General features: G+C 37.4%; 4 protein-coding genes across 4 annotated transcripts; 3 read left to right on the top strand and 1 right to left on the bottom strand.

The window, feature by feature from the left end:
• The first annotated feature begins 1,220 nt into the window (after positions 1 to 1,220).
• LOC116127252 (subtilisin-like protease SBT1.2) lies at positions 1,221 to 3,765 on the top strand. Its single transcript, XM_031412892.1, has one exon. The coding sequence runs from the start codon at positions 1,303 to 1,305 to the stop codon at positions 3,610 to 3,612; it is 2,310 nt and encodes a 769-aa protein (XP_031268752.1). The 5' UTR covers positions 1,221 to 1,302; the 3' UTR covers positions 3,613 to 3,765.
• A 167-nt stretch (positions 3,766 to 3,932) lies between these two features.
• Positions 3,933 to 5,455, bottom strand: LOC116127253 (photosystem II reaction center PSB28 protein, chloroplastic-like). The gene is made up of 2 exons (XM_031412893.1): positions 5,277 to 5,455; positions 3,933 to 4,652 (listed from the first exon to the last, which is right to left on the bottom strand). Exons 1-2 carry the CDS (start codon positions 5,353 to 5,355, stop codon positions 4,183 to 4,185), a joined length of 549 nt encoding a protein of 182 aa, XP_031268753.1. The 5' UTR covers positions 5,356 to 5,455; the 3' UTR covers positions 3,933 to 4,182.
• Positions 5,456 to 6,602: 1,147 nt separating this feature from the next.
• Positions 6,603 to 11,497, top strand: LOC116127358 (bifunctional TH2 protein, mitochondrial-like). Its single transcript, XM_031413003.1, has 6 exons — positions 6,603 to 7,119; positions 7,236 to 7,344; positions 8,398 to 8,688; positions 8,769 to 9,183; positions 9,506 to 9,769; positions 10,673 to 11,497. Exons 1-6 carry the CDS (start codon positions 6,935 to 6,937, stop codon positions 11,083 to 11,085), a joined length of 1,677 nt encoding a protein of 558 aa, XP_031268863.1. The 5' UTR covers positions 6,603 to 6,934; the 3' UTR covers positions 11,086 to 11,497.
• Positions 11,498 to 13,854: 2,357 nt separating this feature from the next.
• Positions 13,855 to 17,316, top strand: LOC116127406 (MDIS1-interacting receptor like kinase 1). The gene is made up of 2 exons (XM_031413051.1): positions 13,855 to 16,703; positions 16,798 to 17,316. Exons 1-2 carry the CDS (start codon positions 14,039 to 14,041, stop codon positions 17,202 to 17,204), a joined length of 3,072 nt encoding a protein of 1,023 aa, XP_031268911.1. The 5' UTR covers positions 13,855 to 14,038; the 3' UTR covers positions 17,205 to 17,316.
• The last annotated feature ends 5,478 nt before the right edge of the window (positions 17,317 to 22,794 follow it).

Here is a 22,794-nt window from a genome sequence, read left to right as displayed (position 1 = left end):
GACCCTTTTATGTGACGGTACTCAACATGACCCAGCCTAACACATTTGTTGGACTTTATGAATCATCACCCAGCCCAATATGGCCCATATGTGAGCATATTTCTGCACATAAATCTTACAAAATAAAGTCTTTTAAATTACAATTATGGGTTATGGCAATTACAACTGGCCAAACATGATATTGTCCGTTTTGACATGGCAGGGTCTCACAGTTTTGTTTCTAGGCTTTATGCCCAAAATGTGTACTGAGTTAAAGGCCTATAGCCCAGTATATATACACACCTCCTTTCACACGAAGGCATATGAGACTTCATAACATACCCCTCCATTGCATGCACCCCCTCTCACATGGAGAGATGTGGGACTTCACAACATAACTCTATCGCAATCACGTTGATAACATGTTTATAAATGGTCAAACGGTCAAACATAATATTGTCTGCTTTGACACTACATAGCTTCATGGTTTTATTTTTGGGCTTCAAACCCAAAACGCGTTATGTTGGGTTAAAGGTTTATACGTGTTTATAAATGGTCAAACATGATATTGTCCGCTTTGACACTATATGGCCTCATGTTTTATTTATGGGCTTCAAATCCAAAACGCATCATGTTGGGTTAAAGGCTTATAGCCCTATATATATAGGATACACGCACCCTCTCACATAGAGCAATATGAGACTTCAAAACAATGACTTATGAATGTTCTTTTATTTTTATTTAAAAAAAAAAAAGAAACTTTAAACATAAATTCCTGTCACATGTGTGCGCATGAGTAAATATGATATAGAAAATAGTGAAATATGAAGGGTAGCAGTAGCACACTGCAGTGAAGCAAACACAAGCTGCACGGGGCAGAGGGAGCTATTCTGTTTCGGAGAAACATAAGAGCGTCTGCCTGAATCAAATGTAGATTTCAACTAGCCTTTCATTTAATGACAACCATCCACTCCATTCATGTTTCCTTAACAATTTCTCACTTCGACAAAACAAAACTCAGAAACAAAGATTCATAGCATTTAAAATCTAACGTCTATACCACATGTATTAAAACTAACCTTAACTTCTCGTGAAGCTAACTCAAACTCCTTCAGCTCCTCAAGCAGCTACACATTCTCTCCCACTGTCACAACAAACGATCCTCGTGATGAAGAGCTCTTATATTTCACGAGTTTCATATTCTCTCTCAGATCTCTCTAACCCAGTTTTGAATTCTCTTCAACTCCTTCAAATACCCCCACTTTCCTTTCACCAAACCATGCATCCAGTTTCTGGCTTTGTTTTTTACGTTTCACTTAATCCATGGAACCCAAGATTTCCCTTTTTGTTTCTGTTATTTTCTTCTACTTTGTTTCTCTTCACGCAGACACTCTCCAAACCTACGTAGTTCAACTCCACCCACATGGTTTAACTAGCTCTTTGTTCACTTCTAAGCTTCATTGGCATCTCTCCTTCATTGAACAAACCATTTCCTCCGAGGAGGACCCTTCTTCTCGCCTTCTATACTCCTACCATTCTGCCATGGAAGGTTTTGCTGCTCAACTCTCTCAATCAGAGTTTGAGTCTTTGCAAAAGTTGCCTGACGTCATTGCAATTAGACCTGACAGGAGGTTCCAACTTCAGACAACTTACTCTTACAAATTCTTAGGACCAAAGCGGCCCTCAAATGGAGGAGCTTGGTATAGCTCCCATTTCGGTTATGGAACCATAATTGGGGTCCTTGACACTGGAGTTTGGCCTGAAAGTCCAAGCTTTGATGATCAGGGAATGCCCCCAGTTCCCAGGAAATGGAGAGGGATTTGCCAAGAAGGTGAAAACTTCAATGCTTCGAATTGCAACAGGAAACTTATTGGAGCCAGGTTCTTCTCTAGGGGTCACCGTGTGGCTTCAATGTCATCCTCGCCAAATATTATTCAAGAATATGTGTCACCGCGGGATTCCCAGGGGCATGGGACTCATACAGCATCAACGGCTGGTGGAACTTCAGTTCCAATGGCAAGTGTGCTTGGTAATGGAGCAGGCGTGGCTCGAGGAATGGCCCCCGGTGCTCACGTTGCTGTATATAAAGTTTGCTGGTTCAGTGGCTGTTATAGCTCCGATATCTTAGCGGCAATGGATGTTGCAATTATAGATGGGGTTGATGTTCTCTCTCTATCTCTGGGCGGTTTCCCATTACCGCTTTTTGATGATAGCATCGCAATTGGTAGTTTTCGGGCAATGGAGCATGGAATTTCTGTCGTATGTGCAGCAGGAAACAGTGGACCACTCCAAAACTCAGTTGCTAATGAAGCTCCTTGGATAGCTACCGTTGGTGCAAGCACACTAGACAGAAGATTTCCAGCTATTGTTCGGATGGGTAACGGAGGACTCCTTTATGGAGAATCCATGTACCCAGGAAACCAATTATCCAATCTACAAAAAGAGCTTGAACTAGTTTATGTGATAAGTGGTGATGAGAGGGGAAGTGAATTTTGCTTGAGAGGGTCTCTCCCAAAGGAAAAAGTTCGCGGTAAGATGGTGGTTTGTGATCGAGGTATCAATGGAAGGGCAGAAAAAGGTGAAGTTGTGAAAGAAGCGGGTGGCGCTGCAATGATTTTAGCAAATACAGTGATAAACCTGGAAGAGGATTCGGTTGATGTCCATGTCTTGCCGGCTACAGTGATTGGTTTTGCAGAGGCAGTTCGTTTAAAGGCTTATATTAACTCCACAAGGAGGGCTAGAGCTCGAATCATATTTGGAGGAACTGCTATTGGGAGATCAAGGGCACCAGCAGTAGCACAGTTTTCGGCCAGAGGACCAAGTTTATATAGTCCTACCATCCTGAAACCTGATGTAATTGCTCCTGGAGTCAATATAGTTGCTGCTTGGCCTCAAAACTTAGGTCCAACAAGCCTTCCGGAAGATTCAAGAAGGGTGAATTTCACCGTCATGTCCGGGACTTCCATGGCTTGTCCCCATGTCAGTGGCATCACTGCTCTAATCCGCTCAGCACATCCCAAATGGACCCCTGCAGCCATTAAGTCTGCACTTATGACAACTGCTGACACAAATGACCATTTTGGAAAACCGATAATGGATGGGAATAAACCTGCTGGAGTTTTCGCTATCGGAGCAGGCCATATAAACCCAGAAAGAGCAATCAATCCTGGATTGATATATGATATTACACCAGATGAGTATATCACTCATCTATGCACTCTAGGATACACAAAATCAGAAATTTTAGCAATTACACACAGGAACGTGAGCTGCGAAGAAATTTTACAGATGAACAGGGGTTTCAGTCTCAATTATCCCTCCATATCTGTAATTTTTAAGAATGGAAAGACAACCAAAATGACCACAAGGCGACTGACAAACGTCGGGAGTCCTAATTCCATCTACTCAGTGGAAGTAGTGGCTCCAGAAGGCGTCAAAGTGAGAGTTAAACCTCGAAGGATAGTATTCAAGAACATAAACCAAAATTTAAATTATAAAATCTGGTTTACATCAAGGAAGAGAAGTCCAGGAAAAGATAAGATGAGCTTTGCACAAGGACAGTTGACATGGGTTCATTCTGGCAACAGCAGCTTTTACAGGGTTCGAAGTCCTATTTCAGTGACTTGGAAGTAACAGTCGCAGTGGTTATGAGAGTAGTGGCATTTCTAAAAGTAGAGATAGTTCTGCTTTTGTCATTCAGTGAAGACTAACAGTAGTAATGCTAAATTATGTTCGGCCAGAAACATGATAAAGAATCAATAAACAAATATGTTATGAATTATTCAATCAACGCCTAGAAGAGGTTTATAAATTCACACACTGAGACACTTTGCAGTACACGAGAAATGATAGATCTTACGGACACGCATCATTTCTCAGACAAACCTTCCAATAATGAATCGATTCATTAAATATATACTTTCATCTTTTCTGAGACAAATTCCAAAGAAAGATTAACTCATTAAACAAAGTTCAGGAACATGAACTGTCCGCTCAGATGTACATAAAGAAGGAAAGAGAATCATACATTAATAGAAACAGCAAAATTTGTTGTCTTGATGGAGAGAGTGGAGCATTATGGTATTTGCATTAAACCAATAAAGCGGTCAACCGAGGCCTTCAAGTTTCACTGGCATTACACAAAACCAAAGAGGTGATAGGATAAAAGCAAAGCAAACGAGAAACAAGAGAATGAACATTGCCTCAACTTTTGACAAATTGCAATCCATTCTGATTTGCATATCGTTCCATGAACCTCATGAATCTGTCCCACTCTCGGGGAGACCGCATTATATATTTTGCTTCAATCCTTGAAGGCTTTCCATTAACGAATTTTGCACTTACATCAACTGATTGAAGAACCCCTTCCTCATCAATCATATAAAATCCAGTGATATCACCAATTTCATTGGACGAGTCAAAAACTGAGGGTTGATCAAAACTGAATATAGCCATACCGTTTGTACCATCTCTTGATTTGGTTAGCTTCACATCTGGTACAGTCAATTCATCGGTTCCTTGGATGAACTGGATTGTTGGTTTGACCATCATTGTTATGTGTCCAGATATCAGAGAGTTTGTTTTTAATGGGGCCAAGCGTGGGCGAGTCAGGTGTAAAGATTGGCCAATGAAGGGTGAGTGCACACTTCCATGAACAGACCATGTTACTATACCTGTAAAATGAAATACACAAAACAAGTTTTGCTCTTAACATATTAAATTTATAATAGATGGGAAGCTGTTTGTTTTTGCTACTTCTTTTAATGCCTTCCTCAAACATAACAATTTCAGCGAGTTACTAAAGAATTCATAGAGCTCAAACTACTTCTCTCGACGCCGCTTAGTCAATTAATTATGACTTTAGCTCAACCTGAGTCTCCATAACAGTACTCACCCATTTTATCAGACAAACAAGTTATGGGTCAACAATTTAATACTTCTTAAATACATTTCCATAGAAACAATCCACTGAATAATTTTCCTAAACAGGAGAAATGCAATATCAAGAATGTCAAAAGTTTCCTACCGAAAGATACAAATTTTATTAAGCACCCATATCTAGTAATGCTACATGTCCGGGAATTACACTCTTAACAAATTTAAATCCAACCATATTAAGCAAAGGCAAAACATGACCGAAAACAGGAGAAAACATCCTCAAAAACAACTAAAAAAATGTATTTAAAAGTAACTGAAAGACCAAAAACAGTAAAAAACATTCATGCATTGCACAGTTATTGCTTCACTGTTTTCTTTCAGCACTGATTCCAGGAACTTATAAAGGTAAGGGAAAATACCTGACAGAGAGCGTGGTTGGTGTTGACAACAGTGTGAGACCGGAGATGCGAATGCAAGTGAGTGTAGAGTTATTGCCATTGCAAATACACTAACACAGAGACAGAAAGAAGAGTTTGGTGTTGTGATGATGTGAAGCCAAAGTGAGAGTAATGTGTAAGAAGCATAGCCATTCACTTCAAATACTTAGTTGCCTCTAGTCTTCATCATCCGAAGATTTGAGCTATCCAGCCCCAGCCCTCAGCTCAGTGCGTGGCTCTAGACTTGAGATTCTTTAGGCCCTTTAAGTGGCCTATTAAGGATGCCGTCAGCCCAAAAAAATATCAATGGATCTTAAAAGCCCAAAACATTTTCTTAGCGTCGGTGTAATTGATGATGGGACGGCAATTACATTCTCAATTGGGAAATACAAAAGTGATTTGAATATTTATTCACACATTTTATTCTGCCTTTAATGAATAATAGACATATTTTAATTTTAATTTTTTTTTCTTATATCAATTTGCATACAGAAACAACAAAAAATGTATAGGTGTATACTTGATTATTGAATTGAATTCAAGATGACTTTTGTATTCAAATAAAGATGGTCCTTTTCAAGGCACCGTGTTTGAACCGAACTTCGACACGAAGCAATACATAGAATTAAGAAAGGAGAGGAAACGAAGCCGCAATTGTCTTCTTAGAATTAAGAATGAAACGACGACGTGGGAGTGGCATCCAATTCCAAAAGCAAAAGCGAAAAAGATTAAGGCCAAGGCAATCCACGTGTCTTGTGCAGCAACTGTTATTGATTCACTGAACCATACCAATCGGCTTCCACCAAACCTTGGAAATTTGTTTAGTCAATGTTTGAACTACCTGTGTTTATTACAGTGTGTAGAAAGTGCAAGAAATTTGTGTCTTCTAACAACTAAAGTTTTTTAAATATTAATGGCTTCATTAATGGGCCCTACCCCTGCAGATTCATAGGTTGGAGGAAGCGTGGACCATGTTACACATTTTGTCTTCTCACCATCTGCCTATTTTTTTAATTAATTGCTCTTATACCTATTATGTAACATTTTTATTAATGAAATTAAATAAATATGTATGTGTAATAAACAAGTCAAATTAAAATGAGTTTTACACAAAATAACACGGGGGTGAGGTGTGTTAGACATTGTAAAATCCACCACAGTGGGGACCAGTAATCCTACGTGTCACGTGTTAATAACTGTTCCAACACGCTTTACCCACAGTTGACCCACTGCCCCTCTCTGTCTTTGCTAATATACACTAACACAAACACCTCTCTCTTTTTTTTATACAAGAAAAATACTAGCGGTAGCGGGGAGCAGCGAAGCGGACCACGACCCCCTCCTGTTTTTAAACATTACGCCATTGGTGACTCTGACTCAGACTCAGTCTTCTCCCTCTGTCGGCTCGGCCCCATTCTACTCACGAGACCTCCATGCTTCTCCTCTTTTTTTTCAGTTGACCGTCGGTCTTCTTCTTCTTTTATCCTGCAATTTTGGACTCATTTCTTTTTTCTTTTTTTTCTCTTTATATATACATATACAAACCAAACAAACCAAGAATCCATTCCATTCCTTTGAACCAAGCTTTCCTTTTCTTACTTTCTTCTCAAGTTTTCAAGATCGTTTGATCGGAATACGTAATGACGATGGGAGGAGTGGACGAAGGAAGATTAGCCAGGAAGTTCTGGATCAAGTTCAAGAACGAGTCTGTTTTTATTATGTACAGTCCTTTCTTTGTTTCTTTAGCCTCTGGGACTTTGAACTCTGATACTTTTCTTAATTGCGTCTCTCAAGATGTTCATTTCCTTAAAGCCTTTGCTCACTCGTAAGAATCTTCATTATCGATCCTTTTCTTTATTTTATCACTTTTCTACCTTAGATTTAGATTAGATTGAAACGTCCTATTTTAATCTTTTTCCTTTTTTTTTTTTTTTTTTTTAGTTATGAATTGGCAGAAGAATGTGCAGACGATGAAGAAGACAAGTGTGCCATACGCAAGCTTCGGAAACGTGTTAAACATAAGCTTAAAACGCTCGATACGCTTGTCAGCGTAAGCTTACCTTTTTTCTTTTTCTTTTTCTTTTCTTTTTGTTTTTGTTTTTGTTTTATTCTTCTGATTACATGGCATTTTCTTGTCAATTAGTAGCTGCTAAGATTAACATTCATTTGCTATTGATTGATAATTGAAGATAAGTGGAGTAGTTGAGTTGGATATATCACACTTTACAACTAGCAATGCATTTTATTACTAACCAACCATCTATATTTGGTATCGGCAAACCCAAAGACTTAACCGGGCTTCTTTTTACTTGCCTCATTGTTAATTAAACAATTATTTGTTTCCTAGGATTCAACGCGTTGTAACCACAAACACGTAAAGTTTAAGGAACGATAATTATTGTCGTTTTATTCTAAGCAGTTAATGTTCAAAGGGGACAGGACATTATTGAGTCGGTAATTTGCATGTATTAGGTAAATGTGTAATTGGCTATTGCTGAAGAAACCCAAGAAGTTATCTTTCAGTTTGGGCTGGCCTCATCTGGATATCTGAAAGATTTACGGATTCGTATAACAGGCCATGAACTTTTGAAATTACCTGAAAATTAGCGGAAAAGGTGTTGTTATCTATAAATTGCATTCGTCCGCTGGTTCAAGACCATTAAAGCACAAAGTGGCATTTTTCTCTGCTCAAATATGCTAAAATGTCCTTTGTTTGATTTAGTGGACTGATAGGTTACATGAGTTGAACAATTATTGGTATTTGTTGCCGCTTTTCGACTAAGCTGAAACTCCTATAGAATCCATCTTGTGTTTCTTTCCTAGAACATGAGGTGTTGATGTTTCCTTTGTTTCTGATATAAGCATGCTTTAGATTTTGATATAACCATGCTAACCTGCCCACATTGATTCAGGACTTAGCATGACTCTTGAGTGTGCCATAGGTCCATGGGCTTTTTGATGTTTTTCTTTTCCCAGTAACTAATCCTATTGAGTAAACTATGAACTTCAACTGTATATGGCAATGACCCGTTATTTTCCTTTCCCCTTTCATTCATGCTCGTGGTTGTTTTCAGTATATATTCTGAAGGAGTCTCTTCTGCAGGAATGGGGCTTTGAACTCCCAGAAGAGTGCATTACCAACAATGCAACACTCAAATACACAGACTTTTTGCTGGCAACAGCCTCCGGTAAAGTTGAAGGAGAAAAAGTTCTTGGCAAAATCGAAACTCCTTTTGAGAAGACAAAAGTTGCTGCTTATACAATTGGTGCTATATCACCTTGCTTGAGGCTCTTTGCATTTATAACTAAAGAGATCCAGCCTCTTCTAGATCCTAATGATAGTTCTCACGTTTACAAGAAGTGGATTGAATATTATTGCTCTGAAAATTTTGAGGTTTGTGAGATTACTAAGATTTTTTCCATGATGTTTTGTTTGATACCTTGCTGATCGAATCAAACAAATACTGGTTCCAGGAATTAACTGCGCAAACTGAGGAGTTGCTGGATAAACTAAGTGTTTCTCTGACAGGAGAAGAGCTTGATGTCATTGAAAAGCTCTATCATCAAGCTATGAAACTTGAAGTAGATTTTTACTCTGCTCAACCAATGGTGCAGCCAACAGTAATTCCTTTGTCTTGGGTTAAGGATCCTGTGGAAGGCCAACTTACCATATTCTGTGACTTTGACTTGACGTGCACCGCTTTCGATTCCTCTGCCATTTTAGCAGAAATTGCAATTGTAAGATCACAAAAGGCTGATCCTGATCAGTCTGAATCAAAACTCACTCGAATGTCATCTGCTGATTTGAGGAATACATGGGGAGTTCTTTCCACCAAGTATACTGAAGAGTATGAACTATGCATAGATAGTATATTGCCTTCTGAAGCAGGTATGATGAACAGTTGATTGATTAATTTTGATAGTAGATTTATATGCCTTGGTAGTTTGACAATGGTGTGGTAAAAATTTAATTCTTTTAGGGCATGTTTGGTTCAAAGATTTGACAAAATATTGGTATGATTTAGATTTGTAACCCAGAACTCCAGATAAAATTAGTGTAGCAGCTGTATTTCTCTTTATTTTCCTTTTTCAGTGTTGGTGTTAAGCTATATAAACCTTGTGCTGTTATTGAATCAATACAACTTTCAGTTAACAGCATGAAATGTTTGCTGAAACTTCTATGCTTACGATGTCATCTGCTTTTGCAGTAGGAAAATTTGATTATAAAGGTTTGTGTGAAGCACTCAAGCAACTTGCAGAGTTTGAGAGGAAGGCAAATTCAAGGGTGGTAGAGTCAGGAGTACTGAAGGGTTTAAATCTGGAGGACATAAAACGAACTGGTCAACTTCTCATGCTTCAAGATGGATGTAGAGGGTTCTTCCAAAAGATTGTAAAATGTGAAAATTATAAGACTGATGTTCATGTTCTTTCGTACTGTTGGTGTGGTGATCTTATTCGGTCTGCTTTCTCATCAGGTACTCATATTTGGAACTTATATATCTTCTGTCTTTTATTTTTATATACTGAAACTTTATTCCAAAAAATATATACTGTTGTACTTACTAGATTGGTCCATTTTGAAAACAAAATACTATAAACTATGGTCCACTTTGATGGTGATACTTGACTTAAAGACTCAAAATTCTAACTGTATATACGACCCCTGTTGTTTTTGCCTGAAACTGGAAATTTATTGAAGTGACTCTGGGAAGAAATTCTTTCAAATCATTTTAGCTTTGCTATTAAGTTGTTTGCTTATACATAAGGATCATTATTATGCTTACTAATCTTTTCCATGACTGGAAAGGAATGAGATGGTCTGTTATCAGTCTACACATCTCGTCATTCCTCCATGAAGTAGTTAAAAGTTTGAAATTAGTGGTTTAAAAATTTTGAGACATTGAACTCTTTCATAGTGTTTTGTTTCTTGTCAGTAAAGTTAATGATTTTATTTTAATTATCAAGAGATGAGAGGAAGATAAATTCTGATACAACCATTTAAGTTCAACTAAGCTAAGATTGAAAGTGGTTTAGGGGAAAGGAACAACAGGGGTGATATGCAGGGTTTGTTCTTGTTTCTATTAAAGATTTGGATGTTGGATGGTAAGAAGTTTCATCTCTTACTTTATTGTAATGTAGCTGATGTTTTTGAAGCCTGAAGGTGAATTTTAAAGAATATAATAATATGCTGTCTTTGTTGATAGGATTCCATGATTGACAGGAATATTTCAGCATAAACCTTATGATTATATAAATATGTGTGATCTATTCCCATTCTCTTTTATGCACAACTTGAGGAATCCTGCTGAATCTAATTTTTCGATTTTTACTTCCTTTTTGTTGTTTCAAGCTCTTGTGTATCTTCCCTTTCATTGCAGGGGATCTAAATGTGCTGAAAGTACATTCAAATGAATTAGTATATGAAGAATCCATATCGACAGGTGATATTGTTAAGAATCTGGAGTCTCCCTTGGAAAAGCGTCAAATCTTCAATGACATTGTAAAGGACCGCAGCAATAATGAGCAGAACTTGACAGTTTATATTGGAGGTTCACCAGCTGACTTGCTCTGCCTTCTTGAAGCAGATATAGGCATAGTATTTGGTTCAAGTTCAAGCCTGAGGAGACTGGGTGAGCAGTTTGGGGTTTCTTTTGTCCCATTGTTCTCTGGTTTGGTAGAGAAACAAAAGGAACTTACAAACGGCGGTTCCTTTACATGGAAAAGAATGTCCGGCACATTATACACAGTTTCTAGTTGGGCTGAAATACAAGCATTTATTCTGGGGTCATAACTTGCGACCTTCTAAGCGGTATCTAGTTACTTGTTTGAAGAAACCGGATCATAGATTCATTTACAACAGTAGGATATACAGATTATATAGATGGTGGCTAATTTTACTGGAGGGCCACCGGTAAGCCCTTAATTCTTTTTTCTTCTTTAGGGTCTGCCATCCAATAATATAGAGATTTTGTAATTAGAGTCACAATAACATTGTTACAGTCTAAACAAATTGTTAATCCCCTTGTTTTACACCTTCTGTGTTTACTTTTATAATTTTTCCTTTCATGGTTTCTTGTTGCATATTAAGCCTTGCAACAAGATGACTTTTCTCATAATGCTGAAGAGGGAAAAGATACTATTTCGCTGGGTTGTATAATTGATTAATGTTGATCTTGAATTTGAACTCAAATAATATTTTCTTATATTGGTTCATTCTTCTCAACTTGTTATTAGGGCAATATTACGTTGATAAATTAATCTCATAAATTTTCTTTCACAAATCCAGTGTAGCAACTGATAATTGGTTTTTGATAGATAAATTTATCAAAAAGCAATTATCAGCTATTATGTTGAGTTTGTGAGGGAAAATTTGTGAGATTCGTCTATCGGCTTAACTTTATTGTTATTATTTGTTCAATTAGCATGTAAATACATGTTTTGTTTCTTTTTCACTCAAATAAATAAATACAGGTTTAATGCGTGTTTTACTGAGACAAAAACAAGTGAACTATCTCCTCAAATTCAGTAACCCTTTTAAATTCAATTCATTGTACTTGGAAAGTTGAAATAACTAACCAACTGATAAGCAAATCTACCCCTTGAATCAAGACAAGAATATAAAATCAACCTTCTTAACGGGTCTTGAAATACCTATATTTTGGTAATGGGTCATCGGCCCAAAAAGACAAGAGGAGAAATAAGAATCCTAAAAATTAATATGAATAATAAGGTCCAGGTCCAATCAGAGTGATTAATTTATGATAATGAAAATGTAAGAATAGGCAGCAGAATTCATGAATGTGGAGGAGAGGGAGGGCACATGTGCGACATCTGATCCCTTTTCGATCGTGAAAGGCTGGTTTTGGCATAAACCCATGTGGTGGCACGTAAGATTTCATCCTACCCAATCCCAAATCACCATTTTCAATTTATAAAACTCTCTCTAATAATAAGCAAATCCCACAAGAAGTGATTCCCTAGGAAGCTGCTGTTTCACATGGCTTCTAAGCTACTTTAATTCATCTCTACTCTCTTACTTGGGACATTTTAATTCACTCCTCCACATGTCTCCATGTGGGAATTACCAGTTTTTGTTCTGTTTTTTATGTTTATCTTTTTCATGAATATCATTTATAATGTGCATCACTTCCTCCCATTTCCCCTCTTGTTTCCCTTTTTTTTCTATTTCTTGTTTTCTTTAGTGTTTCTTTTGGTTTTCATGTGATCACAACACTAACACTCCTTTCTAATTTAACATATTTTCACTCTTTTTCTCCTATAGAAACCAAAGTTTCATCTTTTTCTTTCCTTTTCTTCTTTATTTTTCTACTTGATCAAGTTTAGATCATTTCCTTTCAATACCAAAAGGCAAACTGCTGTTAATTTCTACATTTTACTTACTTCCCATAGAGGAAGAGCCAACTGGGTTGTATAATAAAATTTCAGTTTTGATATTATGTACTCATCTAGTAACATTTTTTTGTCAACTATATCAGCTAGTGTTTGAAGGAAAAAGGAGAATGTAAGGATAAAATAAAAAATGAAAAAAAAAAACTTGGTTGATTTTGTCTTTGTTCTGTGTTTGGATTATAGACATAACATGTATAGATTCCTTCACTTTCAATCATAACCAATAACTAAAACCAACCTAAAACCACTTATAATTAATTAACTAATTAATGCATGATGGGTTTGATCTGGTTCTTTAAAATAAACCCCTAAGATCAAGACAATGTGGATTGTTCAACTGAGGCAAGCTCACCATTATATGATCATCAGAATTATTGCAACTTAGAGTAAGGATTTATTTGACTCTGGGGGACCAAACAAAAAAATATATATATATATATGTACTGCTAGTCATTGCCATGTGGGCTCAATGCTGGGGGTTTGAAGTGTTCACATGTTCTTCAAATTAATTCATCATTCCTAATTCCTTGTCATACTTAGAAGTTACCCAAATACTTTGGTTGAGGGAAAGTCTTGGATGAAACCTAAATAATTTAAGCATGCACCCTTGGGTTCCACACCTCTGTAAAATACTTCAAAGTAGCCTTTTAACAATAATATATTCCCTCTGTACATTGTTCTAAGTAATCAATATGCATCTGGGTGAAAACCAGAACCCAGCTGTGAAATATGTCAAAAGCCTTCTATATTAATAAAGAAAAATGAAGAGAGTTGTGGTGGTGCACGAAGTTATATAAGTTAATCTATGCAGCAGGGGGTGAAATAAGAATACCCTTATGACAGTTTAATGTTATAATTAAGGTATAAGATTATGATATAAAATATTATAAGAAATAAAGAAGTACAGCGTTCATATTTACTCAGTTGACTGTCATAAAATCATATTGATATATATTCAGAGGAGAAGAAGTAGAAGGAAGTATCAGTGGTAAGAACACATTCTTTGCCCATGTTTAATGTCGGAGAAGCTTCCAATAAATCCAAAAACTTCCCCGTCATTACTTGTTGATTAACAGCTGTTGCAGAACCCAAGATCTCACGAGCTCTCCAATAATTAAACTCTAATCACATCTTTCTTTATTATTTTTATACCAACACTTATACATTAACCAATCTTCTTCCCATTGCTTCTCATATAAGCATAACATACTCACATTCTCTCTTTTTACTAAAACACCTCACCTACACTAACTGTCTCTCTAGCTAGCTGGTCTAGAGATTGGCAATGGTGGAAAACTAAAAGACACGAACTAAAGGCAATCAAGAAGAACAATATGCGGTTGAAAGTTCAGTTTTTGGTCTTCTTCTACTGTTACATTGTTTGTTCTTATCTTGGTCTTGCCAAGCTTGTTCAAAATACTGCCTTGAATGATGAAGCATCGGCTTTACTGTCGATAAAAGCTGGTCTCATCGATCCATTAAAACGTATTCATGATTGGAAGTTGCCGGACAATGAAGCTGGAAAATATTCAGTTCATTGTAACTGGACAGGAGTATGGTGTAACTCCAACGGAGCTGTTGAAAAGCTGGATCTCTCCCACATGAATGTTAGTGGCCGCATATCAGATGACATTCAAAGGCTACAAAGCCTTACTTCTCTCAACATGTGCTGCAATGGATTCTCTTCATCATTGCCAAAATCTATAGCGACACTCACTTCACTGAAGAGCATTGATGTGAGCCAGAATTTCCTTGTTGGTAGCTTCCCAGTTGGATTCGGAGGAGCAGCTGGACTGACTTTTTTAAATGCTTCAAGCAACAACTTTTCAGGATTTATTCCTGAGGATCTTGGCAATGCAACTTCACTGGAGACTTTAGATCTCAGAGGAAGTTTCTTTGAAGGCTCAATTCCTGTGTCCTTCAAGAACTTGCAAAAGTTGAAGTTTCTTGGCCTTTCTGGCAATAATCTCACTGGCCAGATACCGAGAGAGCTTGGGCAACTTTCATCCCTGGAGAGTATAATAATTGGATACAATGAGTTTGAAGGAGAGATACCACCGGAGTTTGGAAATCTCACTAGCCTCAAGTATCTTGATTTGGCGGTTGGTAATCTTGGTGGGGAGATTCCAGCCGAATTGGGGAGGCTTACGCTACTGGAAACAGTGTTCTTGTATAAGAACAATCTCAAAGGCAAGATTCCAGCATCAATAGGCAACATTACTTCATTACAATTGCTGGATCTCTCTGACAATATGTTGTCAAATGAAATTCCAGATGAGATTTCTGAGCTGAAAAATTTACAGCTCCTGAATCTGATGTGCAACCAGCTGTCTGGCCAAGTCCCTGCTGGACTCGGGGGGTTGACTCAATTGGAGGTGCTTGAGCTGTGGAACAATTCATTTTCAGGTCCACTGCCTATTGATCTTGGCAAGAATTCACCATTGCAGTGGTTGGACGTATCGTCCAATTCATTCTCTGGTGAGATCCCAGCAAGTTCGTGCAATGGAGGCAACCTCACCAAGCTCATTCTTTTCAACAATGCCTTCTCAGGTCCAATCCCACCTAGCTTATCAACTTGTCAATCACTTGTTCGTGTTCGAATGCAGAACAATCAGATTTCTGGTACAATTCCCCTTGGGCTCGGCAAACTTGGGAAGCTTCAGAGGTTAGAGTTAGCAAATAATAGTCTCACTGGTCAAATCCCAGATGATATTTCTTCTTCAACTTCACTTTCTTTCATTGATTTATCTAGAAATCAACTCCGATCTTCACTTCCTTCCACCATTCTTTCCATTCCAAATCTGCAAACTTTTATAGCCTCAAATAATAACTTAGTTGGAGAAATCCCAGACCAGTTTCAGGACTGTCCTGCACTTTCTGTGCTTGATCTCTCATCAAACCATTTTTCTGGTAGCATTCCAACTAGTATTGCTTCGTGCCAAAAATTAGTAAACTTGAATCTTAGGAACAATCAATTGACTGGAGGAATTCCTAAAGCAATAGCCATGATGCCCACATTGGCTATTCTTGATCTATCGAATAATTCTCTAACCGGTGGAATACCCGACAGTATTGGAACCTCTCCTGCCTTGGAAATGCTCAATGTTTCATACAACCGGCTAGAAGGTCCAGTTCCTGCAAATGGTGTGCTAAGAACAATAAACCCAAATGATCTTGTTGGCAACGCTGGTCTCTGTGGTCGTGTCCTCCCTCCATGCAGCGGGTACTCACCAATGACATCGCGCCAGAGGAGCTTACAGACAAAGCACATTCTCGCTGGATGGATCATTGGGATTTCATCTGTTTTAGCAGTTGTAATCGCAGCTTTTGGTGCGCGATCTCTATACAAAAAGTGGTATTCAAATGGAAGTTGCTTTGAAGAAAGATTGGAAATGGGCAATGGAGAGTGGCCCTGGAGACTGATGGCATTTCAGAGGCTTGGCTTCACAAGTGGTGACATTCTAACCTGCATCAAGGAATCAAATGTGATTGGAATGGGAGCAACAGGAATTGTTTACAAGGCAGATATAGCGCGGTTGAACACTGTCGTGGCATTTAAGAAGTTATGGAGATCTAGAACTGACATTGAAACAGAAAGCAGTGGCGATTTTGTAGGAGAGGTCAATGTCTTGGGGAAGCTAAGACATAGAAATATAGTTCGGTTATTAGGATTCCTTCACAATGACACCAACATGATGATAGTATATGAGTATATGCCTAATGGCAACCTCGGAGATGCCTTGCATAGCAAGCAAACTGATAGGCTGTTAGTTGACTGGGTTTCTAGATACAACATAGCACTCGGAGTCGCTCAAGGCCTTACTTATCTCCACCATGATTGTCACCCACCCATTATCCATCGTGACATCAAGTCAAATAACATATTGCTTGATGCAAATCTTGAGCCAAAGATTGCTGATTTTGGGTTGGCGAGGATGATGGTTCGTAAGAATGAGACGGTTTCCATGGTGGCTGGATCCTATGGATATATTGCCCCAGGTGAGTTACTACTTTTATTCCAGAATTTGTCAAAATTAACTGTCTTGACATTTTCGAACTAAGATTAATATTTACTTGTATTATATTTTTACAGAGTATGGATACACCATGAAGGTTGATGAAAAGATTGATATATATAGCTTCGGAGTGGTACTATTGGAGCTTCTGACAGGAAAGAGGCCTGTAGATCCGGAGTTCGGAGAAAGTGTAGACATTGTCGAATGGATTCGAAGGAAGATTAAGGAAAACAGAAACTTAGAAGAAGTATTAGAGTCGAATGTAGGAAACTGTAAGCATGTTCAAGAGGAGATGCTGTTGGTCCTTAGAATAGCACTACTTTGCACAGCTAAACTCCCCAAGGACAGACCATCCATGAGGGATGTAATAACTATGCTTGGTGAGGCGAAACCTCGAAGAAAAAGCACAAGTAACAACGATCGATTTGCAAATAACAAACCAAACCCTGTCTTTAGCACATCACCTGTAAATGGCCTTCTGTAGGAACAGGAAGGAAAATAATTCCATTCCCTTCGGGCCGTCATTTGTTAAAACTAATTTTTATTTTGTATGTAGAATTGTTTTTGTTAATGTTTGTAATCACTGGTTTATATTGGTGTCCAGAATATTATCGAGTACATGAAATTCAAACTTTTCTGGCAAATAAAGTTTCATTTTTTTGGTGAATTTAAGCTGGGATGTCACTTTTCTTGGTGAATTATTCTCCTATAGTGCTAGATAAGAACAACAAAAATCTCCTTCAGTGTTTTAAGTTAACTTCTGAACTTTCCATATTTCAGCAATTTCAAAGAATTAGCTACTAAGTTATATAAACATGAAACAACAAAGCTTTTCTTATCTAGGATGGGATATTCTCAGCATGTCTCACTAAGACGATGATAAGTCTGTGTCATTCAATTATCGTCCCATAANATTTTTTTGGTGAATTTAAGCTGGGATGTCACTTTTCTTGGTGAATTATTCTCCTATAGTGCTAAGATAAGAACAACAAAAATCTCCTTCAGTGTTCTAAGCTGAGTACCTTCTATACTTCTGGACTTTCGATATTTCAGCAATTTCAAAGAATTAGCTACTAAGTTATATAAACATGAAACAACAAAGCTTTCTTATCTAGGATGGGATATTCTCAGTGTTAAGAAATATAGGGTTATTTTGTTTTATTGTTTATTAAGGGTAGAATAGTCTTTTCATTATTTCCTTATTTTTTTCAGTTTTCTTTGTTTAGCCTATATATAGTCTATTTGTATTTAGGTTAAATTATTCTTTTGTATTCGATTGCATTGTGCAGTATCAATGAAACCCTAGTCTCCTCTTTTTTTTTTTTTTTTTTTTGGAGTGACCGTACAATTTCGAGAGGGTATTCGTTCAGTTTCTGCAGTTTGGTATTTCGTTTTCCTTTCTTTTGCATTCTGATTTTCTTTGTTTTTTTATTATGGCTACTGAAAGAGACGATTTGCTTCAGTCTGTGAGTGTGAGGTTAGATGGAAAGAATTATTCATATTGGAGTTATGTGCTGAGAAATTTTCTTAAAGGTAAAAAGATGTGGGGATATGTTAGTGGAACTTCTGTGAAACCTATGAATACTAATGAGGGTTATGTTGCTTTAATAGATGCCTGGGAAGCAAACAATGCAAAAATTATTACTTGGATTAACAATTCTATTGAGCATTCCATAGGTACACAATTGGCGAAGTATGAGACGACAAAAGAGGTTTGGGATCATCTGCAAAGGTTATTTACTCAATCAAATTTTGCAAAACAGTATCAATTGAAGAATGACATACGAGCTCTTTAGCAGAAGAATATGAGTATTCAAGAGTTTTATTCTGCTATGACAGATCTTTGGGATCAGTTGGCTCTTACAGAATCTGCAGAATTAAAGGCATGTGGTGCCTATATTGCTCGTAGAGAGCAGTAACGGTTGGTACAGTTTTGTAACGCCCACTTTGAGGTACGTAGTTTTGTATGCTTATTTTTGTCTTGGTGTTGTTTTTTGGCCTTAAGTTAAATTGCTATGTTGTTATTGTTGATTGGTTGCCCTTGGGTAAGTTTGTAAGGTGTTAAAGTTGCTTGGATGCCCTGAATTTGGTGAAGCCTTGGAGAATTATGGAAGTGCAGACTTCGCCAGGGCGAAGAAGAAGGTTCACCGTGGCGACGTATGCTCTGTATTTTTTCGTCGGGGCGAAGAGTCGACTGATTTTTCTAGTGAAGTTTCTAGAGAATTTTCCATAGGGGTGAAGTGACCATTCTACCCCTAATTAGCAGGAAAAGTAAGGAGTGAAATGCAAGGAAATTTCAAGGAGAATGCATTGGAGTGGGGGTGGATGTGTAAAGAATTAAAGGGTAAAGATGGAATTTTCAAGAAAGTGCAAGGGCAAAATGGGAAAGAGTGCTTATTTATATGAGCTAACAAGGGTTTAGCCTTAGAAACCCTCACATTCTCTACACCCCATACACTTCTACTACCCTCCATTTCTCTCAATTCTTCATCCATTTTGGTAAGGAAATTGAGGGCTTTTGGTTGGATTTTGACAAGGATTTGATCCTAAGCTTCAAGAGGTAAGAATTCTTGCTCTAGACATGAGATTAATTTAGTATGGAATTCTTATAGAGTTGATGCTTAGGGTTTGAGAAAGAGAATAAGTCCAACAAAGATAGTGAGCTTTTGTGAAACTACTCAAGAAAAAGGTAAGTAAATACAACAATAACCCTTGTTTGAGCAAGTAAAGCATAGAGATTGTATTATGTGAATTTTATATGAGGTTCATATGCTTGAGATTTGTGTATGAAACTTGTTATTGAGTTTGATGATGATCCATGAATGGGTTTTCTACATGAGAAGGGTTGGTTGAGTTGATAGATTTTGATAGAAGTTGGATTGAATTTAAAAAGAGTTTAAGAGCATTTATGAAGTGTATTTTCTTGGCTAAGATTTGTGATGTTCAAGGGAGTTTTACTCTAATTATGGATGGTTTAAGAAAGAAGGAGAAGTATAGTTAAAGTAGAATTTAAGTATGCATGCTTGTTGTTTGATGAAATACCTAAGAGAAGCATATGCATGAATGGAGAAACTTAATTTTGTGCAACATTGCATATTTGCATTGCATAATTGCACCTAAGAAAGAAGCATAAGCATGAGCCATCCACATGCATATATTTCCATATGCATAAGAACTTAAAGAAAGAATAAAGAACTTTAAGAGTAAAGAGAAAGAAAGAAAAGCACTAAAGAATTAAAGAAAGAAAAGTGTTAAAGAAGAGAAAAGAATAGGTTGTTGCGATGGGGAACCAGTGAGTGCTAAGAAGAAGAAATTCTCATATACACGCTACCTTAATTGAGTGGCATAAGAAGAAGAAGAATTTGTACGGCCCGTAAGAGTGTATGTGGATGAGGGCTGTATCAAGAAGAATTTCCTACATGCACGCCACCTTAATTGAGTGGCCTAAGAAGAGGAAAGAATTTGTACAGTCCGCAAGAGTGCATGTAGATGAGGATTGGACTCACCCACACGGCCAGGGTTTCAAATCCATGCATCAACCGAGTCCGATCGGCACAGAATCAGAATAAGAATAAGAATAAGAATAAGAGAGAATAAGAAAGAATGAGAAAGAATGAGAAAGCTTGAGCAAGCAAGAAAAGCAAGAAAAGAAAAGAAGAGCTTGAGCAAGCAAGAAAAGAAACAGAATAAGAAAGAGAAAGAAGAAAAGAAAACGCATGTCTATGCATTACTGCATATGCATTTCATTCATGCATGTTACCATGATTTCCATCATGGTTAGTGAGACTAAGATAGAAAGAAAGAATAGAAAGAAAGAACAAAGAGAATTGGAAAGAAAGGAAAGAACCAAAGTATAAGTCGTGGGGATAGAGGAGTAGAGGATTTACTTACTGAGCATATTTATGCTCACCCCGTTGTTTTTCCATGTTTTGTAGGAAATAGGTGAAAAGCAATCGGATGGACGTCGACAAGCAGAGAGAAATGGCATGACTGTCCACCTTTGTAAAAGCTTTTGTATTTGTGGTTTTGCTATGTACAGAGTAATATATGTTAAGCAAAGAAAAATTTTGGGCCCAACTACTTTTCATTATTAAGTATGTATATTTTTCATAGAATATGTTCTAAGTATACTAGTAGAAAAGAAGTTATTACAGTTTTTAACGGCACTTCGTAGTGATTTTGAAGGACTTAGAGGTTCAATTTTGCATCGTTCTCCACTTCCTTCTTTTGACTCAGTTGTTAGTGAGTTATTGACTGAACAAATACGACTTAAGTCTTATTCTGGAAAACGAATTCTTTCTACTTCTAATCCTTCTGTGTTAGCAGTACCTTCTAAGCCACTCTTTAATAATCAAAATATGCCTTACACAAGGGCTGCCTTCGATGAGTATAGTTTCTATAAGCATAAAGGTCATTGGAAGGCTCAGTGTTCTAAGTTGAGACAACAGAATCAATCGCAGCAACAATCTCAAGCTTGGAAGCCTGGCAACCGGTCACAATCTAATGCTTCTAGACCACCTCAGGGTTATAAACCACTACAGTCTAATACTGTAGCAATAGTTTCATCAGGTCCTTTCACCGATCCTAGTACTCTGGCTGAGCAATTTCAGAAGTTTCTCTCCTTATAGCCACAAGCTATGTTTGCTTCTTCTTCCGTAAGTCGGTTCCCTCATAGTTCTTCAGGTATGTCACATTTTGTATGGGTCTTGGATTTTGGTGCGTCATATCATATGTCTCCAGATTCTTCATCTTTTGCTTCTGTGTCTCCTTCATCTTCTATTCCTGTCATGACTGTTGATGGCACTCCTATGCCTTTAGCAGGTGTTGGTTTTGTTGTCACACCTCACTTGTCTCTCCCTAATGTTTATCATATTCCGAAACTCACATTAAATCTTGCTTCTGTTGGTCAGTTATGTGATTCTGGTAATTTAGTCACCTTTTTCTCTTCTTCTTGTTATGTGCAGGATCTACAGTCTCAGAAGCTGATTGGGACAGGTCGTAGGAAGGGGGGACTATATATTTTGGATGAGTTAAAAGTGCCAGTTGCTGCTGCTACTAGTGTTGATTTGTCTTCTGAGTCCTTTTTCTTCTAGTTTTTTTTTTTTTTTTTTTATGGCATTCTCGTTTAGGTCATGTTTCGTCTTCTCCTTTGAGATTTTTGGCATCCACATGGGTTTTAGGAAATTTACAAACTTGTGATATTTTTTATTGTAGTGGATGTAAACTGGCAAAATTTCAGCTTTACCTTTTAATCGAAGTATTTCAGATTCTTCTTCTCCATTTGATTTGATTTATTCGGATGTATGGGGCCCTTCTCCGATTGCCACAAAAGGAGGGTCTCAATATTATGTTTCTTTTATTGATGATCATACTCGTTATTGTTGGGTTTTTTTTAATGAAACATCGTTCTGAATTCTTTGAGATATATACAGCCTTTTGAGCTCTTGTCAGAACTCAACATTCTGCTATTATCAAATGTTTTAGGTGTGATTTGGGTGGGGAATACACTTCTAATAAATTTTGTGAGTTGCTTGCCTTAGATGGAACTGTTCACCAAACTTCGTGTACAAATACTCCTGAGCAAAATGGTGTTGCTAAAAGAAAACATAGGCACATTGTTGAAACTGCTTGTGCTCTCTTGTTGTCTGCTTCTGTTCCTAGTGTGTTTTAGGGTGAAGCTGTTCTTACTGTTGTATGTTTGATTAATACAATTCCATTTTCTCATATTTCAGGTTTTTCTCATTTCGAAAAGTTGTATAGGTATGCCCTTGATTATTCTTTCTTTAGAGTTTTTGGTTGTACTTGTTTCATTCTTCGTCCTCATGTAGAACGCAGCAAGTTGTCCTCTCGATCTGCTATTTGTGTCTTTCTTGGTTATGGTAAAGGTAAAAAGGGGTATCGTTGTTTTGATCCAATAACTCAGAAACTTTATGTGTCTTGTCATATTGTTTTTCTTAAGCATATACCTTTCTTTTCTATTCCATCCACTACTCATAACTTGACTAGATCTGATCATATTCGTATAGATCATTTTTCTGAGGATTCTGATAGTTTGTCATCTTAGGTTCCTAGTA

The sequence above is a fragment of the Pistacia vera genome, unplaced genomic scaffold (assembly GCF_008641045.1).
Source record: "Pistacia vera cultivar Batoury unplaced genomic scaffold, PisVer_v2 Contig190, whole genome shotgun sequence".
In the NCBI taxonomy this organism is placed as follows: Eukaryota; Viridiplantae; Streptophyta; class Magnoliopsida; order Sapindales; family Anacardiaceae; genus Pistacia; species Pistacia vera.
Note: the sequence above shows the minus strand (reverse complement) of the source record. Positions and strands in the feature narration are given on the sequence as shown.